The sequence below is a fragment of the Metopolophium dirhodum genome, chromosome 5, assembly GCF_019925205.1.
Source record: "Metopolophium dirhodum isolate CAU chromosome 5, ASM1992520v1, whole genome shotgun sequence".
In the NCBI taxonomy this organism is placed as follows: domain Eukaryota; kingdom Metazoa; phylum Arthropoda; class Insecta; order Hemiptera; family Aphididae; genus Metopolophium; species Metopolophium dirhodum.
Genome location: NC_083564.1, coordinates 10,163,757 through 10,186,733, shown reverse-complemented (window position 1 = coordinate 10,186,733; position 22,977 = coordinate 10,163,757). Strand labels below are relative to the sequence as shown.

At 29.3% G+C, this 22,977-nt stretch overlaps 1 protein-coding gene across 3 annotated transcripts in view; it reads left to right on the top strand.

The window, feature by feature from the left end:
* Nucleotides 1-1,301: 1,301 nt before the first annotated feature.
* Nucleotides 1,302-22,977, top strand: part of LOC132945170 (organic cation transporter protein-like) — a 62,151-nt gene continuing 40,475 nt past the window's right edge. Inside the window, exons 1-2 of one of the 3 annotated variants that reach the window (XM_061014837.1) lie at nucleotides 1,302-1,565; nucleotides 6,548-6,735. In XM_061014837.1, the coding sequence (XP_060870820.1) occupies nucleotides 6,624-6,735 (112 nt within the window). In that variant the 5' untranslated portion in view covers nucleotides 1,302-1,565; nucleotides 6,548-6,623. The other 2 variants (XM_061014838.1, XM_061014839.1) reach the window with 2 other exon arrangements.

Here is a 22,977-nt window from a genome sequence, read left to right as displayed (position 1 = left end):
TCTATAAAATGTACTTTTTGTTGTTTATTATCATAGAGGTCTAAATGCTATGTCTAAATGCTATGTCTAAATGCTGTCTAAATGCCTAATAGACTATACCTATAGGTAGTGCAATCCTTATTTTTTTTTTAAACTTCATTAATATTTTCATAAGGATCATATTTCACACTATTTCAATTATAGTTGAAAAGCACTTAGACAATAGGTCAGAAAAATATTTTTCTGGATTTTTAGCATAATGAAATAAGCCTGCAGCTAGCCGCTATTAAATAGAAGTGCTGTATAGCACTCCTAAGGCAATAAGCACCTTCTAGTTGCGCCAACTAAACGTGTTTTTGCTTTTGTTTTGTTTGTTTGTACCTTTAGTATTTTCTACAACCCCTGTTTATATACTATATGGTATCTATATATTAATCATTGTATATTCATATAATTCGTTCTAAGGATATCAAATATTAATATATTATAATAGTACCTCTGAACATGTTTCGAAATCACTTAAAATTTTACTTAGGCAGCGTATAACTGTTTTCGTTTCTGTCCCGTAAATGTAAATTATAATAATATAATTTATTATACACTACTCGACATTAGCATTATACATTTTGTTGTGGAACGCATAACGACCAGACGTAGGTATAAGACGTACCCACCTACGTAATAACTCTGATATAAACAACAACATCATACGAAAAAAAAACCGTCTTGTTCGTTGGCCGCGGTAATACGACTCGTCGGTTTTTACATTCTAACATCCATGCCCGTATAGGATATTATGTACAATAATTATATTATGATAATATTATATTCCGATGTAGTAGTATAACAAAAAAAAAAAACCAATGAAAAACGCGCGAGAATCGTCTCAAATCGTAGCGCATTGCGTAAACCGGTCGTACCCATGCGTCGCGGGCGCGCATTTTCCCCTTCGGACGACGACGACCTGCATTTTGCCGCGATCAGCCACAGTTAGGTGGTAGGTACTACCTCTATAAATGTTTAATATCTAGCAGGTACAACTATATATAATGTTATTATATGACTGAGGACTCGGATTTGGTGGTGGAAATTCTGTGGCCGACATCTCGACGTTTTACGTACATTTATTATCATTATTATTATTACATATTTTGTTTTTATTACACACACACACACACACACACACACACACACACACACAATATATTATACATCTGTGTGTCCGTGTGCGCGCGCGCGTATATTGTATACGGTTTTTTTTACTCCTCAATGACCCGCGACCGCGCGCCGCCGCCACAAAAACCGGTGTGTCTACGCGTATCCGCTCAAGTCTGGTTTCTGTTGCGTTCCGTGCAGCACGCGCGCTCGCCCCGATATAATAGTATCGTCGACTCGCGTCCGTCGCCGTTCCGTTTTGCACGTGTCGCACGCGCCCGTCCGCTGCTGATGATCCTGCAGGTGTGCAGTGCGCCTCTATATAAACGATACCGTTTGTATACACACGCCGCTGCAATAAGTGCACTTTTGGCCGTCACCGACGTTGCACGCAAAACGACGACGACGACGACGACGACAACAATAATATAGTAATGGATTATAATATTCGTAATCGTGAAATTTCTATCACGTTATTATTAATACATCGGCCGTGTACGCATAGGTAACCGCGTCGTTCGTTAGTGTCTATATCGTAATAGGTATTATATATACCTACCGCGGTTACCGCGGTTTGCGCCGACCACGGTGGTATTGCGATCGTATTCCTGCACGTCGTCCGCGGCGGTAAGTCTGTACTGCGTCTGTTGCGCGACAATATCGTATCCATGTATCAAATCGTACTGTACCATATTTAATGCGTAATTTTGTTTCCTTTCTCGCGAGTCCTTCAGTCGAATTGAATACATAGGGTGGTGGTGTGGGGTGTACACAGTCTCGGTTTGGCTTGTGACTCGGCAGGCACATCGTTTTTCGATGAATCCGTTGACCATGTTAACGCATACATTTGTGTCATGTTTGGCACCGACATAGATGATGAAAACAGCTAAGGGCATCGCTTTAAAACTGAAAAAAGAATTTAATTAACTCTGGTCCTGCCTTATAAAATTGTACGCCGAGTTACGCCATTTATGGACGTTGGTCGAGCGCGTAGAGGTGCCGAAACTAAGATTTCGACCAATGACGAATTTCGCGCGGAGGGAGGACAGTTTAATGGGCAGGGTCTCCAGGGATAGTAAATCTTGCAAGCCCATGTGGTACCTACCTTCTACGGATGACGATCGATGGCGAATGTGGATTTTAAGTGTTTTGTTTATAACAGTGTTTCTATAATATTACATTGATACTTTTCCAAAATAAATTCAGATATTGTTATATCGTAATTGTCTTAATACATCGATATAGAGTCAGTGGTACACCGGTGGGTTAGCGTTAGTCGATCAAAATATGTCACGCGATAAATTCGATCGGAAAAATAATTTACTTAGACGAAAGTATAGTAGTGCTAACTGCTAACTATGATTGGTGCCCCGGAGCAGTCATATTTGGTGCCCCTATTCAACGTGGTGTTTGATAAAAATTTCAATAGAGAATTACTATATACATGCTATACCGAATAATCCTTCAATCATTGCAATACGAACCCCTATATTATAATTTCATAATTTTATATTATCAATCAATAATGACAATTATTCAGATATTAGGTATCATCTAACACTTCTATATTTTTAAGTACCTACAAATAATTTTTAATTTTTTAATCACGATTATATTTTTAATATATTCCAAAAAATTCTAGAAAAATACTTTTTTAATTGAATGATTTTCTCATAAAATAAAGTAATATAATATAATTTGCTACCAATTAATTGTGCACTGTTTTTTCAAAACAAATTTACTAGTACCGAAATAGGTAACTTACATTTTAGCATAAACAATATTTAAAATGATATACCTAAATTTTCAAACTTACGAACGTCATTTTACAATCATACAGTTATCGTAATTTTGTTTCTAATAAGTTCACATTAAATACTATTTTAGTCGTTAATTAATTATTTTTTAAAAGAAACTTGATAAATTAGTGAAGTTATACGTTATTGAATAGTTTAAAAAAATTATATTAAAGTGTTGTGTGCCATATGTATTTAGCTCTGTGTTTGTATACAAGCAGTTATATAAACTATCGAATAATATATACACTCATGATTTAAATACAAGTCACCTATTAAATTCAAAAAAATTAAAAATGATAAATTATATCATTTTAACAAAAAAAAAGTATCTATGTTGTGGAAAAATAATTAAATAATTTGTAATGGTTTGTAATTTATGTTCATCATACAGTTTAACTGTAAATCAAAATAATATTTACTTATATCACATTTAAAAAAATTTAAAATTAAAATTATGTAAAAATATATTTTTAACATGACATTAATAATAGAGCCTAAATATATTAAATAAATCGATTTTTTACTTACCTACCTATAATAATTGAATGGTGTGAAATTTAACATTCATGGTAATAATTAATCATAACAAATATTCATTTTTTTTTCTATTGTCACTGGCATTTTATAAATATGTATCCGATTATATGATGGATTGACAATAAGAATATTTCTCGTTAGGAAAGTAATAAGCAACCAAATTTATGTTGACTGTGCCTCCCAGAAATATCGATAATATTAGGATTATGCTAAACGATATACTTGTTTGTCATACGATTTATACCACTTTTTGGTGGGATAGTGGGAAAATTAATTATTAGGGAAAACATATTTTAAAAATGTGCGTTGATACTTAGTAATTAGTATACATGCGGGCATGCGGAATGCCAGATTAGAAATATTAAAGTTACGACTAGCATGATCTTTTCAAACATTTGGATTTGGTTATGAAGTTATAGCGATTTAACGTTTGAAAAATGATCTGTTATCGTCTGTCATATAAAGTTTACGACAGTCGACAATTCTCCGCACCATACCAACCGTCGCAGCTTACAATAGTTACAGCGATAACAAAGTGTATAGGTACTATAATTCTGGGCTTAAGACATTAACTAGCGCTATTTTAGGTATTTGACTTTACTTAGTTTTTTAAGATTTCCACAGAAAATTGATTGATTATTTTGATTAAGAATTAAAATGAGCGAACCTATATTTTAGGTACGTCTAATAAAAACAGTTTTCCTTAAAGATCTGTAACTAACACCCGACATGGATTTTTATAGCAGTAGATTATTATAATGTATTAATTATATTATATTCGAAAGGTAAAATAGAAAAAAGGGTAAATAGTAAATACTTATCTACTTTATACATTTTGTGTATACGATATGTGCAACTGCGATACAACTTTTTGTGGTTCGATCAACTGTCGACCACGTGCGTTGTAGCCGGGGATTAGGTACCTCCGGGCCAAATGTCTCAAATTTCGTACTGCAGTCTGCAAACCTATATTATACTACTAAAAATTAGTGAAAGTCCGGAGCTTGGGACCGGTTTCAAAATCATTTTGATGATTTATTATTGAAAATGATATCAATACCAAAATGTATTAATATAGAAATTAAAACCGGTAGGTATTAAAAACCGAAAACGAAACGGTAAAAGAATCCAATGAAATCCAAAATCGAAACCACCATTTGTTAAAAATACCGGTATAATATCTATTATATTATATTATATTTAATGGAAAACAATTTAAAAACCGATAAACAAACTTACAATGTTTTCTATTAGACATAAATACATTTTTGGACAATTTCCTAATACCTAAAACGTACGAAACGAGGAACAGCCCTCTTATCTCGCATCTCTCGTCGTCGATTTCATCGTGTTGTTACTATAATAATATGCATATGCATATTCAATAATATATACTTTATATCTACGCGATAATCGTATTTCGTACGTACACTATAATATATAATGTAATAATATTAGTAATGTTGATATTATTTTATTTGAAAGTCTGCAGCAGCTGTTACGTCATGATTATACATAAATAGCCAATCTGTAGCATATTTTCAGGGGATGGGAGAGATATTTAGATCATCCTTTTTTATTCTGGTTTAAGGTATTTGATCTATTGCTATTAATAAGTTTCTTCTAAAAATTATTTATTTCCGTTAGTTTATGTAAATAAAAAAAGAGAAATTGAGATTTCAAGTTAAACGACCGAGGGAACTACATAGAGTTTGTTTAATAAATTAGAAATAGGTTAATGTATAGGTATCTATCTATATAACATTATAAAAATGAAAAGACAGCTCCTTTATGGAAATAAAACACTACATTTTGTTACCTATATAATATTATTGAGTTAAATTATTAAAATAATACAAATTTCATTCGGATGTCTAAATACGGCACTGCGGATAGATAAACCGCTCACTATTTGTTTTCTCTCTCTGACCCATTTGCATCCTAGAGTGTGGCAAGGCGCATTGTCTATAAAAAAAATTATAAAGAATAATATTTTGGAGCGTTTGACAAACATACTGGGGCTGTATTTTATTTATCATTGACAAATGTGCAGACGTTATATTGGATTAAAATAAAAGAAAGTTTTTGTACATTTAAATGTTATATCATGGTGAATTTTTTTTTGAGATGATATTTATTAGACGAATAAATAACTAATGAATTAATTAAAACGATATTGTTGCAAACCCTGAAACCCTCGTATACTCACAGCGCGCGCTCAGGTGGGTATATTACACGACACGCGCACCATCACTTACACGCACCGTATTACAATAACAATACCGAATAACGACATGTATAACAATATAATATTATTATAATATAATATAATATAATATTATAACATCGGTTTTTTCGTTGTTGTCTGTTTATTATTATTATTTAACTCCGAGTCCTTGATTTCCTGCGAGCACACGCCGAGTCCACGTTCCTTGAACTAAATTTTCTCGCACGCATAGGTAGGTACTTGCAGCACACACGGACACGGTATACCTAGGTAACCTATACAATACATAATATTATGTGTATCATACGCGTGTTTGATTATGTACGCATGACGCATTGGTGTAGGTAGGTACGTGTGTGTGTACAGTCGACCGTCGCTCCTATACCCTCGGCGTCATCAACTGCTGGCGACCGCGACCGGCGTCGGTTTTGCGCGCCACCACGCCGGTATTTAAATATTATTGTTATTATGACAGCGATAATGATATATAAATTATAAAATCACAATCGTGCGCAAGTTTTTTCCACCCACAATTATTATTATCATTATTATTATCGAACGCATATCATCCGCGACTATAGATGCCGGCCACTATAGGTACCTATCTATTTATCGCCACCGCCGCCACCACCTCAGAGTTAATCGTAATATTAATTCTTACGACGGTATCGTGCGGTTTCGTTGCCAGCGCAGTATAATACACGGTCGTTTTCTATAACATCAACTCTAAATTTAAGTCTTCCGACAAACGAGGATTGCGAAATATTATTATTACCCACCTGCAATTAGGTATATATTGCACCTTATACTTTATAATATCATTGTTACTTTTTATTCTTGTTGGTATTAGCCAGTCTTACACTCGTCACTAGCCTATGGAATCGAAGATCGAGTAGCATCGTCGTGCGTAATCGATCGGTCCCGTCATGGCTAACAATACGGAAAAATGGGCTGAAGAACAGGAGCCCAACTCTTTTCTCTTGGGCGAAGATCGCAGTGTGCAGCCTGGGTTCGTCAGGCAGAACCGTCGGCAATCCGGTAAGACGACTTTACGATATTATTACATTATTATTAGGATATGCACAGGCGTGCGCACGGTGCTATCGACTTGAATTTTTTGGGGGGGGGGCATTGAAAATTTGAAAATTCGTATAATATTGTATAATACTATGTTTAATAATATGTATATTTCATAATCTACATCAGTGGCCGCTATTCGTAATTTGAGATGATTAGTGGTATATAATTTTAGTATCATTTTAGTACCACTTCAGAATCGACCAGAAATTGGAGCCAGCGCACGCCTATATTATTATTAGGATGTATAGACGTACCTATTGTGCTATCTATATTTACTATTATGTATTTACCCTCTGAACGTTGTGATCCACTCGCGGATCTTGTGATTCCAAATATGATTTATTAGAATATTAGTTCGATAACACGACTACACGAGATAACACTGACTTTATTGTCGTATGTCGATCTGATCATATTGGTTAGGTACAGTAGACAATAGACATAATGTTTTTTATTTTTATAGTTCTATTCAAATGATAACTCTCGTTGAAGTTAAAAACTCGAATTTTAAACTTGTATTTAAATAAACAAAAGACAATATTATTTTTTATTTTCAAAGTAATATGTTTACCTGTAATACTTATTATATTAGGTTTTTATTATTATATATTGTGTTGTTTTTGGATATAATTTTAAAAGTACCTAAGTTAGTGCCATAAATTCTAGTTATAACATCATTTTAACATTCATTTTTATGTCATGTACATAAAAACCATATATGTATTTAGGAATTTGAATATTCTAAGAATGGATATTTTTTACATCTTAGGTTTATACTTATAGGATAAAATTCCTTGCCCCTATAGTTTACTTTTCTGACCATTTAAGTAAAATGACTCAAACCATTTTGAGTTAGGCATTTTAAATGATGTTGAAATTATAATAATGTTAAAAATGGGAATTCTGTACATTTAAAAAATATTAATTGTTTTTAAAAAAAAAAGTTACAACGAAGTGAAAAAATAAATTTAATTAAAATTATATGTATCTATAAAGTAATAGGTAGCCGTATTGCTATTGCCAGAAAAATACCTTGGTACAATAAATAGTGAAGTTTTATTTTGAATTAGTAAATACAGTTTATAACATCAACTTTCAATTGATTGATGTGTCATGTAAATATTGTGGAGCGTTTGTTTGAGATACTAAGAAAAAATAAATCATTATAATAAGTTAAATATCTTCTTAGGGCCAATAACTATAGGCATCGCCCCAACTAAATTCACTTTTAAAGTGTTGAATCTATTAGAAAGTTAATATTTCCAACATATACATATAATAAAAATATAATATAATACTACGAATTTTTGATTTATTTATTCTAATCACGCATCACATTTAACTGTTGTGTTATGAAGAAAATAATATATTCCAGTGAAATTGCAAGCATTTCTACGATCTAATATTTAGCGTACGTTTTATTGATATTCTATAATATAATATACTTGTGTACAGTTATAAATTATAATATATTTTCTAGACAACAATTTATAATCGAAGTCCGAGTCGTTTGTGCATTCATATCCGTACTTAATGACAAGGATAAACGCACCAAATACCTTATATTCTTATAACAAGTCACGCCTTTTTTCGCTACCAATTGCTTGATGTATGGTGAAGTTAGAGTATTATTTACGCATTGTTGAGCGTACTTTTTGAAATAAATTTCCCATTAGCTTAATGAGCATCTATATATTCTAGGAAGTATACGAGTTATGTCCCGGAACTCGGTGCATTGCTGAGTGTTTATGGGGATCTATGTGGTATGTACACACATATGGTACACTATATGATTACCTATGGTGCATAATAATACCTACAAATAAATAATAACTTGTCTTCTACTTACACGGTTATGATTGATTAATTTACAACGGGTGTAAACACCGTAGTACAACATGCTTGTAGGCACCTTAAACATCCTATATCTTCAGGCACGGGGGCAAACCGGTTGCACAGTATAGTTGTACAATATATTATTATTTTCGAAAATGGTATTAATTAAGGAGCGCTTCCAGAAATAATGAATTATTGTTCTAGAATTTTGAGTGTAGGCAGAGGCCGTCGTCTATTGATACACTATCCCTAGGGACAATTTTCCAGCAGTGTAAACCTATCGGCTGTATTTGATTCCCCTTTGTACGGTGATAGCCAAATCGACTATTGATTGAGCGACATGTCGCGACCCATTGTTGTAAGTTGTATCGGTGCAGTCAGTTGATTTTTCCATAGATTTCTATCATGATACACAGTGCAGTATCTACAGACATTTCGTGGATTTTTCAGTTGTTTCCGAGTCACTCGGTTCATCAGATTTTAAACCATATAAATGTATATTATTATTATTTATTAATACCATGTCTGGTAAACTCAGGTTACGTTTTGAAATTCGAATTATTTGAATAAAATATCAATTTAAATACATCAAATGACTTTGCATTTAATTTCTTTTGTTTTTAAGCATACACATCATTACATCAAGTCTGTTGTTTTCAATCTGCCTACATGTAACCTTGTCATTGTTTACAGTTTTATTATTTCAATCAAAGGTAACCTATACATATTTAACGAAAATCTATAGCATAGCTGTAAAAACAAGAGAATAAAAGAACGGATTTTCTTTTTGAATTGGCCTACATTGAGTAACTTTTTGGGACCTTTAAATTTGTTCTGCAACCTTGGTGTTTCGTAAATAATAGTTATCAGCTGTGACTATTAATGTATATAATCTACTAGAAATAGCCATATATTTTTAAAAACAATAAAGTAATAACAATAAAGCAAATCTGTGTTTTTTGCAAAACATTAATTTATATCTATGCGTATAGTGTATTAGTGTCTATAAATGTAGGTACTCACTACATAATATTGCATACAAGAATAATGTATACACATGTTATTTACTTAAATGCCATAGTTTTTTTGAAACTGAATTTTTGTTTCTTTTTACTTGATTGATATAAGATAAACTTATTTTTCTTAAACTATTTAGTACCTATGTTTTAAAAGTACAAAATGCATTACAATTATTGTTGAAAATATACGTTATTTAACATATAAGATTAAAACTTTGTATTTATTAAATTTAAATATTCTGAATTAGATAACATAAAAAATAAGAATAGTCCTATTTATGTTTGTAAAATGTATAATAAATACATATTTAATAATATTAGGAATTACATTTTAACATATAATTTTATGGATTATTTAAATCAGTTTAATTACGTCTTACTGAAGTTTTAAAAAGTAGTAATGATAGTATGAATTTAGTGAATATTTTAATTTATGCCTTAAATCAAGGACAGAATTTCTAAAACTAAAATATATAACATGACATTTTTGATGAGGTATTCAATAACACGTTGAATTAAATTGTTTTAATCATTATTGATTGAATGATATTGTTTTAATTTAATTTTTAACTTAAAAAATAGAACAAATGCTTAATATCAACTCCTAAGTGTTAGTTTTATACATATTTTAATTTTTAAAGCACGACTTTTGAAAAAAAATGTATTTGTTAAAATACAATTTTAACATATAGGTAGCTTTTTTCTTCAGGTGAAATACTGGAATGGGAGCTATATATATTGTTTCGTGATTATCATAAATCTTGACGCCCTTAAGGTTACGTCTATTGACGCGACCGTTAATTTCGGATATTGACCATGAACACGGCAGTGCAACTTTACCCGATGATAAGACACTTCGAGCGGAACCAACAAACACGGTATCGTTTGGATTATTCCTGTCCTTGACATTGATCTCGTAATAGTAAAAAAGGTCATCGCCGAAGATCTATTAAAATAAAACCGCAATATTAATTCAACGTTTTCATTTGGTTTCATTTTGTTATTACATTATGATATGTATAATTTACATACAGGTATAGTCGGCATATGTATTAAGTCGTAAGAACCAACCAGAAATGTAGGTACAACACTAGGTGTAGGTACATTATTCTACAGCGTAAGTGTGTACCTATAACCACACATTTATACGACCTTAATCGGTAAAATATTATGAAAATGATATTTTACACGTCTTGCACCTTATAATATACAATATAGGTACTGCAGTATACGTCTCTCGACGTAGTAAAAATGGTGTAATTGAAAATCATATTAAACCGCATCATGAACACAACATTGCATTTATATTATCTCGTTATGTAAATCGCACGTGGAATTGGACGTAATCCAAACGGGAAGCGATCACAGACTATACACGAATCACAATATCGTTGTACGATATGGATGATATTATATCGGTAATTACTACAAAAACAAATATATGTATATAATATTATGTGTACGCGTGTACCGTTGCGAACGGAATTTTGATGATTGGTCCGGCGCGTAATATTTGCATTAAAGCCGCCGCGGATGGAATTACATATTTTTTAGTCGCCGGGTAGTAATAATAACTATAATATTATGTATGACATACCTATAATAACATTGTAGTATATAGAACAACACACCGTATTGGATTTGGCGACGATCGATACAGAGATTTCCGCTGAGCGAAGGATGGCCCACACGGCTTCACCGCCCACGGCCCGCGACGTATTCCGCTTGTGTGCCTCTACCTATATATTATAAGTTAATAAGTAATACGATATTATATTATTATAACGTATCAACGTACACCATTTTTCGTAAACAGGTGGGTGGGTGAGTCGTGAGTGTATTGTATACTTACCTACTTGTCTTGTTAGTAGTGTGTAATTAGATATGTGTCTCGTGTTATGGTCGCTTAATGCGTATAAAATATAATTATATATATACATTATACACACATGTGTTGATGAATGTGTATGCACCTATATATATATATATTATATAATGCGTAACGGAAATTATCGAATAAAGAATTAAATAAAAACATACATTGACATAATAATATAATATAGCTTATATTTTCAGTGGATGATTACTGCGGCAGAGTAGAGCCAGTAGAGGCATACAACATCATAATATTATTACACATTCGGTGACTATGACCATTGGCTGAATTGATTTAAGTATTTAACATACGATTACGGTTTAACTTAATTTTCATTGAGAATATCATTTATCATACATTTTAAGTTGTCCCAGGGGAGAACTTTTGACAGAATGTTGGATATTCCAGCTTCCCGTCCTTCCAGTTTGAATGTAAGGCATTCAGTTATTATATTTTAGTGTATCGTTCTGTACGACCTATCGGTTAATGCGACCAGACACGTGGTCCCTTTGATATCGCATCAACATCAAGCATCGATGTCTACTGTATATATAGTACATAATATTTATCTTTTGGTCCCGCCGCCGCGATCCGGACGTCCTTGGCCGGGAAGTCACGATTTTACCTGCAGGGTGATCGCCGTATGCTGTTTGTAGGCGTGTTGCACACGTGGTATACACATTTTGTGTTGTATGTTTTACGTGTTTTCTATTATTTTTATAATAATTAATTTACGTGAATCGACCGCTACGACGATGTAGGTACCACGGTACGAGACTACTGCACGACTGCGCGTGGGCCGTTTTAGCTCCGAGCGTGTAATGATAGGGGCCAGGATGTCGATGATCTAAATTATCCAAGAAAATTAAATTAAAACGTATTTAGAAATCTACATGTCCCGGCCGTTAGTAAAGATTAATTTGTAGTATTATAAATTGTAACTTTTAAAAGTTATAAAAGTAGACACCTAGTCATATTAATAGGTATTGTGTATTTTATATAATATAAGCAAATAGGTATTATTGAATTTGTCAGTCTTGAAAAAATACAAAGTTCTGATTTTTTATGATGTGTTAAACACTTGTGAAAGTCATATTTTTAATTTTAAGATCTTTTAGAAGGACATGTTATTATTTTAATTGGTGTCGTTATTTTTGTAACTTCCTATATTCACTTTAAGATGTATTTATTTACTTATTGTTATACACATATACGTCTTAATGATTTCTGCGAAGAACTTTTATGTTGTCATTATAAGTGTGTAATACAAACGTGCCTTTAATATTGTTATGAATGCCTGCAATCTGAATTACTTTGACGATAAATGTAATTGAGTTTTTTAGTTTTTAAACTAAATGCAAAAACATAGAATTAATGAACTAATAATTAATTTTAATTGCCAATTTAAATATGTATAATATATATTGTATGTATTTTGTTATTTAATACAATTTAATACATTTTTGAATAAATTTAATTTCACTACATTAGTAAATATGCTATTCTGACACCTATAATACATTTAAATAGACGCTCACTGGGAAATACAATACCCGTCTAAACTAGAGCCATACTGGTAGTAGGTACTCTTTTTTTTTGATACAAATATAAAATTATTGGCACCTCGGAGGTACCTATGCTAAAATATATATACTATATAGCTATGATTAAATAAATTAATTATAACTTTAGGTTTGTGTGGTACATACTTACTAACAAACAATTTACTTAACATATTCAAATTTATTATTTTTTAATATCTTCGATTTGTTTTATACGTAACTACATATACATTTTTAAGCTAATAATAATTATTAATACACACTCATATTGCTAGGCGAATGTTGTAGAACTTCGTTGAATTATTTAAATTAAATTATATTTAAATAGGTATGCACAAAGAGAAATTTAAAAATAACTTTAAATTAGGTATATAATATATTATTATGTATAATATAAAATTATGACTAACAAAATATTTCGGGGTACAATAAGTCAAGTTTGCCGTCACTTAATAAACAATAATTATATATTTTTATTAAAGGGGCACAATATAAAAATAAGTATTCTCTTTTATTTTATAGTGTATGGTAATACATATATTATACAGTAGGTAGGTACATAATATAATATAATATTAAGAATACCGTAAAACACTAAAACTCAATGCAATTATGAAATAACATTAACTATTCAAATTATTATTTAATTATCCAGATAATATTATTACGTAGTTTAAACGTATTAACTAAAATGTAAACTTAAATGTACTTTATTTAATTAAGTACATATTATATTGTTAAGCTATTATTTTAGTACTGAATTTGAGAAATTTTCAAATAATAAAAATACTAAAATAATACACTTTTATCATATTTATAATACTATTTTATAATATTGTCTTGAATATTTTATTATCAAATAAAAAAACCATACACTTAAAGTAAATAATACAATATATTATTATGGACTATGGTATTATTCATACATCATACAACCTATTTGTAATTTCTATAAAAATGTCCATAGCTTGTTCTTACATTGTAGGTACTTATGGATATTATGGAAGAATATATTTTATATTGTGCACATCATAGGTAACCTATGTATTGTGTTTACAAAAAAGTATATAAAAACGTGCATCCAAATGTAGTCGTCTGGTCGTTTGGACTACTATTCTTGTACTTCTTATTCGTATATTTTTACCTCTTTTATATTTGAAACTAAATCAACTTTTATAAATATACCTACAATATTTTTTAATACACAGTAGGCTAGTACCTACTACGAATATGGCTATAATTATATAATTAAATATGTATAAAAAGTACAGCTATTTTATTTAATCGTATGAAATGTTCATGCTATTTGCTATTTTAGTATTTTGCTATAAACTATTTACTATTGTAAGTGTTGTCAGTGTTGGTATGTTTGTATATAATTTATTTAGCGCTTTTTATCTTAAAATGTATTTAATTAATAACTAAGTAACTACCTAACATAGTATAAATATTATATACATAATAGTATAATACAAGAAATAATCTTAAAAAGCATGTTACATTCAAGCTGATTATAACATTTCATATATTTTATAAACCATACATGAACACTGAACTTGGAAATAAAAGGATAAAAAGTAGGAATGCACTGCATTTTAATCACTGGTCTAGTCGTCTCACTACCACACTCTTCTGGCACATATTAGTATAGATATTAATATACTATTGTCTATTTGTATTATACATTTGAAAGGAATGATAAACTATTACATTTAAAAATGAATCTTAATTATTTAGATAACTTAATTATCAGAAATGCAAAAATTATTTATACATTATCGTCGAGATATGCATACATTGTTTTAATGGTTTTTAGTACATACATAAAAAATATTGCATAATAATAATATAGAGATCCTTAAAATAAATGTTGTTTACCTCTTTAAAGAAATGGTCTATTAATTAAATTTTATAATACAGTATTTGATATTTGTTTTTATTGTTGTCTTATCTCTGAAATAAAGGAATTCATGGGATGAAAATAATATGTATTTTACTTGTTTTTACTTTCTTGCCAATCACAATGCTATTTTACCAAACTCGTATTCTTTTTTCGATGGTTCTGTAACGCTAAAAGGACGGCCAGTCAACGGACATCGGTAAGATGACAACACAATGGCTGAAAGCAGGTTTATAGTAATCTCGTTTTCTTAAAAGTATCGATGCGAGTAGGTACCTATACTGTAGTCTGGTCTATAGAGTAATTTTTTTTAATCTTTTACGATTTTGGTACTCAATATTAATGAAATTTAATAGTTTGTAATGTGAAGCACTCTATGTATCAATCATTTTTATACGTAGGTACCTAAAAACAGTTATTCATTATAGTCTATTTTTAGAAGTTTCTATAATAAGTAATACATTCTAAGAAACTACTGAACTGCTCAATGTAGTAATATCACGAATATAATAATATTGACAGGTGACAATAATTTCCTAGGTATCGTTTTTTTTTGTTGTAAAATGTACATATAAAATGAATAAAGTAAAAAAATTGGTTTACTGTATACGTACGGTTGATTTAGTAGTTGAATTCAGTACTGTCCGGATTCTTTCAAGTGAAACGTGTGTACAAACTATAAATATTGTCATGGAAGTTGCGTCAAAGTTGTTTGTTTGTTAGTTTTATTTTAATTTCACTTGGGTTATTACATTTATTTAAGATTATTCGCAGGAATTTAGGTTACGATGAATGGTATTGATAACTAAGTATTGAGTGTTGTTGTTTTCCGAAGGATGCGAATGTCAAAATAAAACCTAGTAAGAAAATTGTTTTATGGTTAAATTTTACGAGTTTCTTATTGGAAAACGTGACGATAATTTGATCTAGTAAAGTGGTAAATACAACAGGATTTTTGAAATAGTGAAATGTGTAGCACTATTATGACAAAACTGTTTTCTACGAACTATTACCACTGATCATTATAGAATTTTGAATTTTTGACTGTACAGATAAACAAAACGCTTAACATTTACGCTCATATTTTATCATCAAATTAATTCTTAATTTATTTTTTTAATATAATAATTATTTTTATTCTTAGTTATTTTAGTAAATTTTTTATGATATGAATTATTAATTTTAAAAATAATCTTCATATAAAAAATTTTAAACGCAAAAGTTTCAATTTTCTTTGTTTGGCAATTATGTGCAAACTATTAGAAACAATGTACAAAATAAATCAGTAAACTTTAATTTATGTTCTGTAATAATAAATGCAAGTTAAAAATGAAATAAATCAAATGAAATAAAAAAAAAAATAGACTTTAAAAGTGGCAATATACATTATGTTTACAATTAATGACCGACGGTCGTATATTAACTGTGAACACAATACAATTATGACAGGTAGACAGTGATTAAATGTCATGAAAACATATTTAGTGATGCTACTAGATTCTGTTATTAATCAATAATTTGAAAAGATAGAATTAACTTATAAAAAACATTTTGATTTGTTTATTTTTCATTGGTGTTTATTAAAACATATTTGGTATAAACTTGCAACGTGTCAATATTTTGGACGATTGTATAGCAACAAATATTTTTTGCCTTCAGTATACACGCATTATATATCTAGTAAAGTATTAATATTAATTATTATACTTACTTAATTTTAAATAGGTGTAAGTACCTATGTAATACAATTTTAAGGAAATAAAAATTCACAAGTATTCTCTAAAATTGTATTTAAATATCGATGATATCTTTAAATTGATTGTATTATACACAAATTAATTTATAGTTGGTACCTCTGGTACCTCATAATATTTTTTTAGTTCAGGAAAATTGTTTTCAACAACTCACTACTTACGTAATATAAATTTATAACAATATTTGTGTGCACCTGGACAAATTTTAGGCTTCTCAATTATTATTCAGTAGTATTGGTTACAACTTATAACTCATAAGTTATAACCTTTTATATTGTGCCTGTAAACAATGATTAGAAATAAGCAAATCACATGTGTTACAGAAAATGTAAAACTGCAGTAGCCATTAAAATGTCTATCTACTTATGCATTAAAGTTAGTATACATCTTAACAACGAGTAGGTACAAATAGTTTCTGATGGAAAATATTGATATTTACGTTTTTTGTTTCTTATTATTCTATACTTCAGCTTATATTAAATTCCTAGTCAATTGGGAGCTATAGATTTTTCTTTTGCGAGTTTTCTTGATTTTGAAAGTGTTAAAACTTGTAAGCGTGAGTAACCTAATTACTACTATATGTGAAATCGGCGAAGTTTTAAGATTTAACCTAACCTTAGAAGTAGGTATATTTAACCTATGATATTCCCAATTAATAATTATTATACTCTGTGTTCCTAAATATTGTTAAATAACTTAAATTATAAAATGTAATTCTATAGAACGAAAAGTATAAATAAAAATACTCAATAATGATATTATAGTATTCAAACAGAATAGAAATTATATTATTATTACTAATTGAGTGATTAAAAATAAATGATTATCTTTTAACTTTGAATCCAAAATAAAATAAATATGTATTTCAGACTAGGTTAGGTGGTCTGAGACCTTCAGTAATATAGAAATTATCAAATAAAACAAAATATATATTAAACATAATAATAATATTAGTGTTATGATAAAATATGTGTTACTTTCAATATATTTTCAGTTTCTTAGTTTTAAAAAATGTTTTAAACGATTTTAAGTATCAGTTGATAAAATCATACCAATAAGTTTTAACAAATACATTTTTGGTATACGACGCAAACGCATACAAATATTTATAATGACTAATCGTTTCATTTGATTTTGCTTAATAAGTTAAATGAAAAAATATTTATGTTCATTAATGATATATTTCGGATGTTGTATCGGTTCAAGAAACGACAAGTTATTTTTATTCAATTATTTAAATAACAGTGGCGTGGTGTGGCACAAGGGCTAAAATAACTAGTTAATAAAAATGAAACAAGGAACTACATACGGCTGCGACGTGTCGATATTTATGATGGCAATCGTCGTTAGTCTATAATTAATAGTATAATATCGTAATACGATAAAATATTTTTATTAACCATTTAAATAAAGTACGTGATATGCAAAATAAATTACAATAATAATAATTGCATAACTTGTTAATTAAAAGAAAAAAATATACCTATGATTCATAATGTATTTTATTTATAATAATATTATCTTTGTTGTTTTGTTACTACACAAACGCCTTACTGAGTGAGAACGCAATTTAATATACATTGACTATTTAGAATTATTATTGTTAGCTGTATAGTGAATATGATATCTAAGGTGAGTGATGCAATTTGAAAATATAATGGCCACAGACGACAGACTCATTTAAAATACCTATTTAAACGATATATTATTTAATTAAATTAATTAAATGTCACGTTGACATATTTTATGTATACATAATATATACGTTTAGTTATGAGGTATCTAATAACATTGAATTATGAACCTATTTATAAGCTAGCTAAGGTTAGCTAACCTGTTCTTTTTTTTTGCACCACAAACCTATTAAACGAAATCATATTATGTGAATCTTAAAATCATTTAGGTAGCTTGTAACCCTAAAATTAGTAATACACTAGTCACTATTTGCGAGTGTGTGTTGACTGGTGAGCAGTGTAAATTAAATTTTACAACTTCAATTTTTACGGACATTTATTATACGTACACGGTACATTTATTACGCCACGTGACGTCCATTAGAATCGGATTTATTAGACTGTTTTTTTTACAAAAGTAGTTATATTAAACTTATTATACTTCAATGCTTACGCCCCACCACGTATAATATTATAATATTAATCTGTGGTTTCTGAGCGTTGCCTACTGTGGTCGCCGTCGACTTGCAGGGTGTTATACCACTATTGAGTAAAATGGAAAATGTTTACAGTGTAAGGAAAATGTGTCGAGTCTTGAGTGGGCTCATAAAATATGAGCAATTTTAGCGATTGCCTAAATAAATATTATCCAATCTGGGACGACGTGGGAGATTACATTTTCTTTTCACTGTTCTACGAGGTGTCGAGGTGGTGTTCTTGGATTTAGCAAAGTGGTAGAATATTTAATTCATGATTTGACACAGCCCACAGCCAACGATTATAATACTTTCTACTGATGTATTTGAATTTCACATTTACACAATCCAAATATTATGTGCAGATATCAGGAAAGCTCTTTTGATGAAAATTTTCAATTATTATTTTAATGATATGTTATACATAATATTTAATACTTGTTTTAAAGTTTGTTTAATAATAATAATAATAATAGTACCTATAAGTTGTTACTTGCTACTCGTGTAGGTAGTAGCTATATAGAAGTTGCCTACTATTTAATATACCTCGCTCTACTTCTATCCATATTATTACTATTAAAGTTTTTTCACAATAAATTATTTTCAACCAACGCAAAGTTCTTCAATAATTAACGAAATAATAGTCTAATAATTATATGTAACGAACATAATCTTCAATGGAACTATGGCATTCATTTTGAGCAAGTCAATCAATTTGTTAGCATTCAATTATTTTTGCAACATTTCACAATATTAAATTTTATTAGGAGTATTTAAATGAAAATAATTATTTAAATTTAAATTGATTTTTAAGTTATAACTAACCTTGCTCGTAGAATAGTTCTGGCAGTATAACTACATGCATTTATTATTGAAAAATGCAGTTTAAGCTCTCGAAATAACAAAAACGCAAAAATTAAAATAATTAGTTTATAATACCGCATAAAAAAATGATTCGTATACCCTGATTAATTTTAACCACGTAAATAAAATTGTAATTATATGTTTTGGTTTATTTATAAAATATAATTTATGGGAATGTCATGATATGTGTATTGATTATTAAGCAGTCTAACGGGCTTAGTTTGTGCCATAAGCCGTTAGATAGCGCAAGAATTACACGGATGTACAACAAGCTGAATTAATGAAAACATAGGATTGGGATATATTATATATTATTATTATTATGTGAAAATAATACGAATAAAATATTGAATGATGCAAATATAAAATACGACAAAACTTTCAGGATAAAATTAATTATTATACGCATACACAAGAATGTGTTGCATAATTATTAATCACTGCTATGTGGATACATAAACAATTATTGTTTTCAATTTGCTTGGAATTATCATACATTCATACTTAAATATAAATTGTTAAATTAAATTATCGTTGTAATTCAGTGGCAGCACATTTTTAATATTAAATATTCATTAATGTTATTTATAGTATAAAAATATTTAATATAATCTATAAGGATTTAACGTTCATACTGAAGTTGTTATTATAAAATATCACTTTTTAAACACTACCTATTTAAAAAAGGAAAACTAATTACTTGTATAAGTATTAAGTAGACGTACCTACACATTTTAATAGGTAGTAACTAATTACATTTAGACATTTATAGTCATTTCTCAAAGTTGCTTAAAAAAATTATTTTTTTGTCACATTTTAGATTTTGAAAGATGAATATGTGTTGATTTTACAATAATGTATGTCGACTTTTTGGATCAGTAAAAACTTTGAGCGTGGTTTTCGGTAGAAAATTATACCCGATTAGTACATTAAGGTGGTCAATTATAAAAAATGCACTATACTTTTCAAAATAACACTTGACATCTACTATGTACAACAGACCAGTTACCTACTTGCCTACTTTTTTTTTTAATGAATATTAATAACTAAAAAAATTGTGTTTTCATTTTAATTGATCATCACCGTTAAAAGTTAAAAAATGGTTTTATCGTTAATGGATTTTATTTTGGAAAGCAGATTTGTTAATGCTATATTAGTATACTTTCAAATTAATGTTTTAAATGGTTTTGTAAAATAATCAAGTGAAAAAATAAGGAAAAAACCTAAGAAAACCTGATGTTATGAATGTTTTTGACGCGGGTAAATATATTGAAATATTAAAATCACCCACTTTTTAAGAGGGTGCATTTTTAATGTGAAAAATAAAAAGGAATTTCATCAATATACATTATACACGTGCCCGTCGATTACATTGTTTTCGATTTGTCCTAAAAAATAATTAAAAACAGATATCTTAATAAGCATTCATGGCTTTCAACTATCAACAACCGACAAATAGTTGTCTATTCATATTCAAAACACTTTCAAAAGTGGTTTTTAATTTTTTTTTTTTTAAGTTACGAAATAATTGAAGTATATCTTACCATAATGACGACGATTTCTTCGCCGTAGTTTTGTTACTTGTATATACACACCTATTATGAAAATTATATCGCAATAGTTGATTTTTGTTCGTCGTTAGCGTTTAGGCGGTGGTGCCGTTAGTTGAAAATTAGATTTATGGTTAAAGTTTTGCAGCACGGGGTCGTGTTAAATTAAAAGCGAAATTTACACTTTTGAATCGCTTGGTTGTGTTTTTCATTTACGCGTTAATATTGAAGTGAAAAAAAAACCCACTGTTGACGTTTTTGACAGGATCTGCTAGCGTCAATTTCGGCAATAGCTATGGCTTTAGAAAAAGTTAATTTTCCGACAGCATTATGACAACGAACCGCAATGGGGGACGGCCGTTATCTACCCTTATCATCTGTGACGACGGGGTTTATTATTATTATTTTTTTTTTACGCGGACTCGACTGAGTAGTCGCTGGTTGTATTATAATAGCCGAAGGGTCTCTTAATTGATATTTATACGGTTTATGTCTGTTTTCGATTTAGAGTGGGCTGGGAATGATAGCCATTCTCTCGTTAGGTTTTCGTTCGGGAAATCGAAATTATTCCGATTCCCATGCCCACGATGTCTAATAATTGACGAACCAGCCAGTGATGAATACGAAAATACGAGTAATGCCTACGATATAATAATAATAATTAATATCCAGGAATGTGATAATTCCAATAAATCATACGCATATTATGGCGTATTTGCAATGACATGTACGTGATAATGAGTGCCGACCATCGTCGCCAAGGAGTTTCAGGTTTAATTTCAATCGATTACTCAAAATCCAACCAGATTATATATAATATATTTTTGATTTATCGTTTTTTATAACAGAAGTGCATTTCTTGACAAACGATCGTGTACCTGTATTAAAAAATGTAAAACGTATGACTCATTGTCTTAGTAGAAATAGTAGTCAGTCGTAAACAAAATATAACACTTATAATAAAATGTAACTATAACAATGTTGTCTTTACCTGATGTAAACAATTTCATAACGTTTTTAATCAAAAGTTATACTACAAAATCGTGATTACAGACGTTCCGTTAGGTAATTAAATTTCATAGTTTAAAAAAGTACAAATAAATTGTAAAAACATTACTTAATGTTATGATTATTATTTATTAAAACGAACATTATTGATTGCTAAATATGTACTTGTAAGTTGTAATCAATATTTTTTTTCATACGGTGATATTTTTGTGAGTTAAAATCTTTAATTTAATTTTAAATCAATTAATTTTGTATCGTTTTATAGGGGAAGACATTATAAGTGGTAAGAGCACCTGATATATTAATAAATAGTATTTATATAATTATACGAAAAATTATTGCATTATGTATGGAGCACTTTTTACGACTTAATCAATATAATTTAGGTACTGATATTTAAAAATTAAAAATATATTCTAAAATTTTTTTTATTTTAATATAACATTAAAGTAAGTACATAATATTGAAGGGAGTAATAATATTAAAATATCATGTTTTGGTATTATTATTGGTAAATGTGAATGTATAATAATATGCGCGGAGACAGTGTAGGCAATTTATATATATGTGTGTAAAATATATTGAATGTATTTTATTTCAAGGCTAATATTGTTCAAAATGTAATTACTAATACTAGTATTTATGATCAATGGTAATATTATTACATTAATATTGTAACACA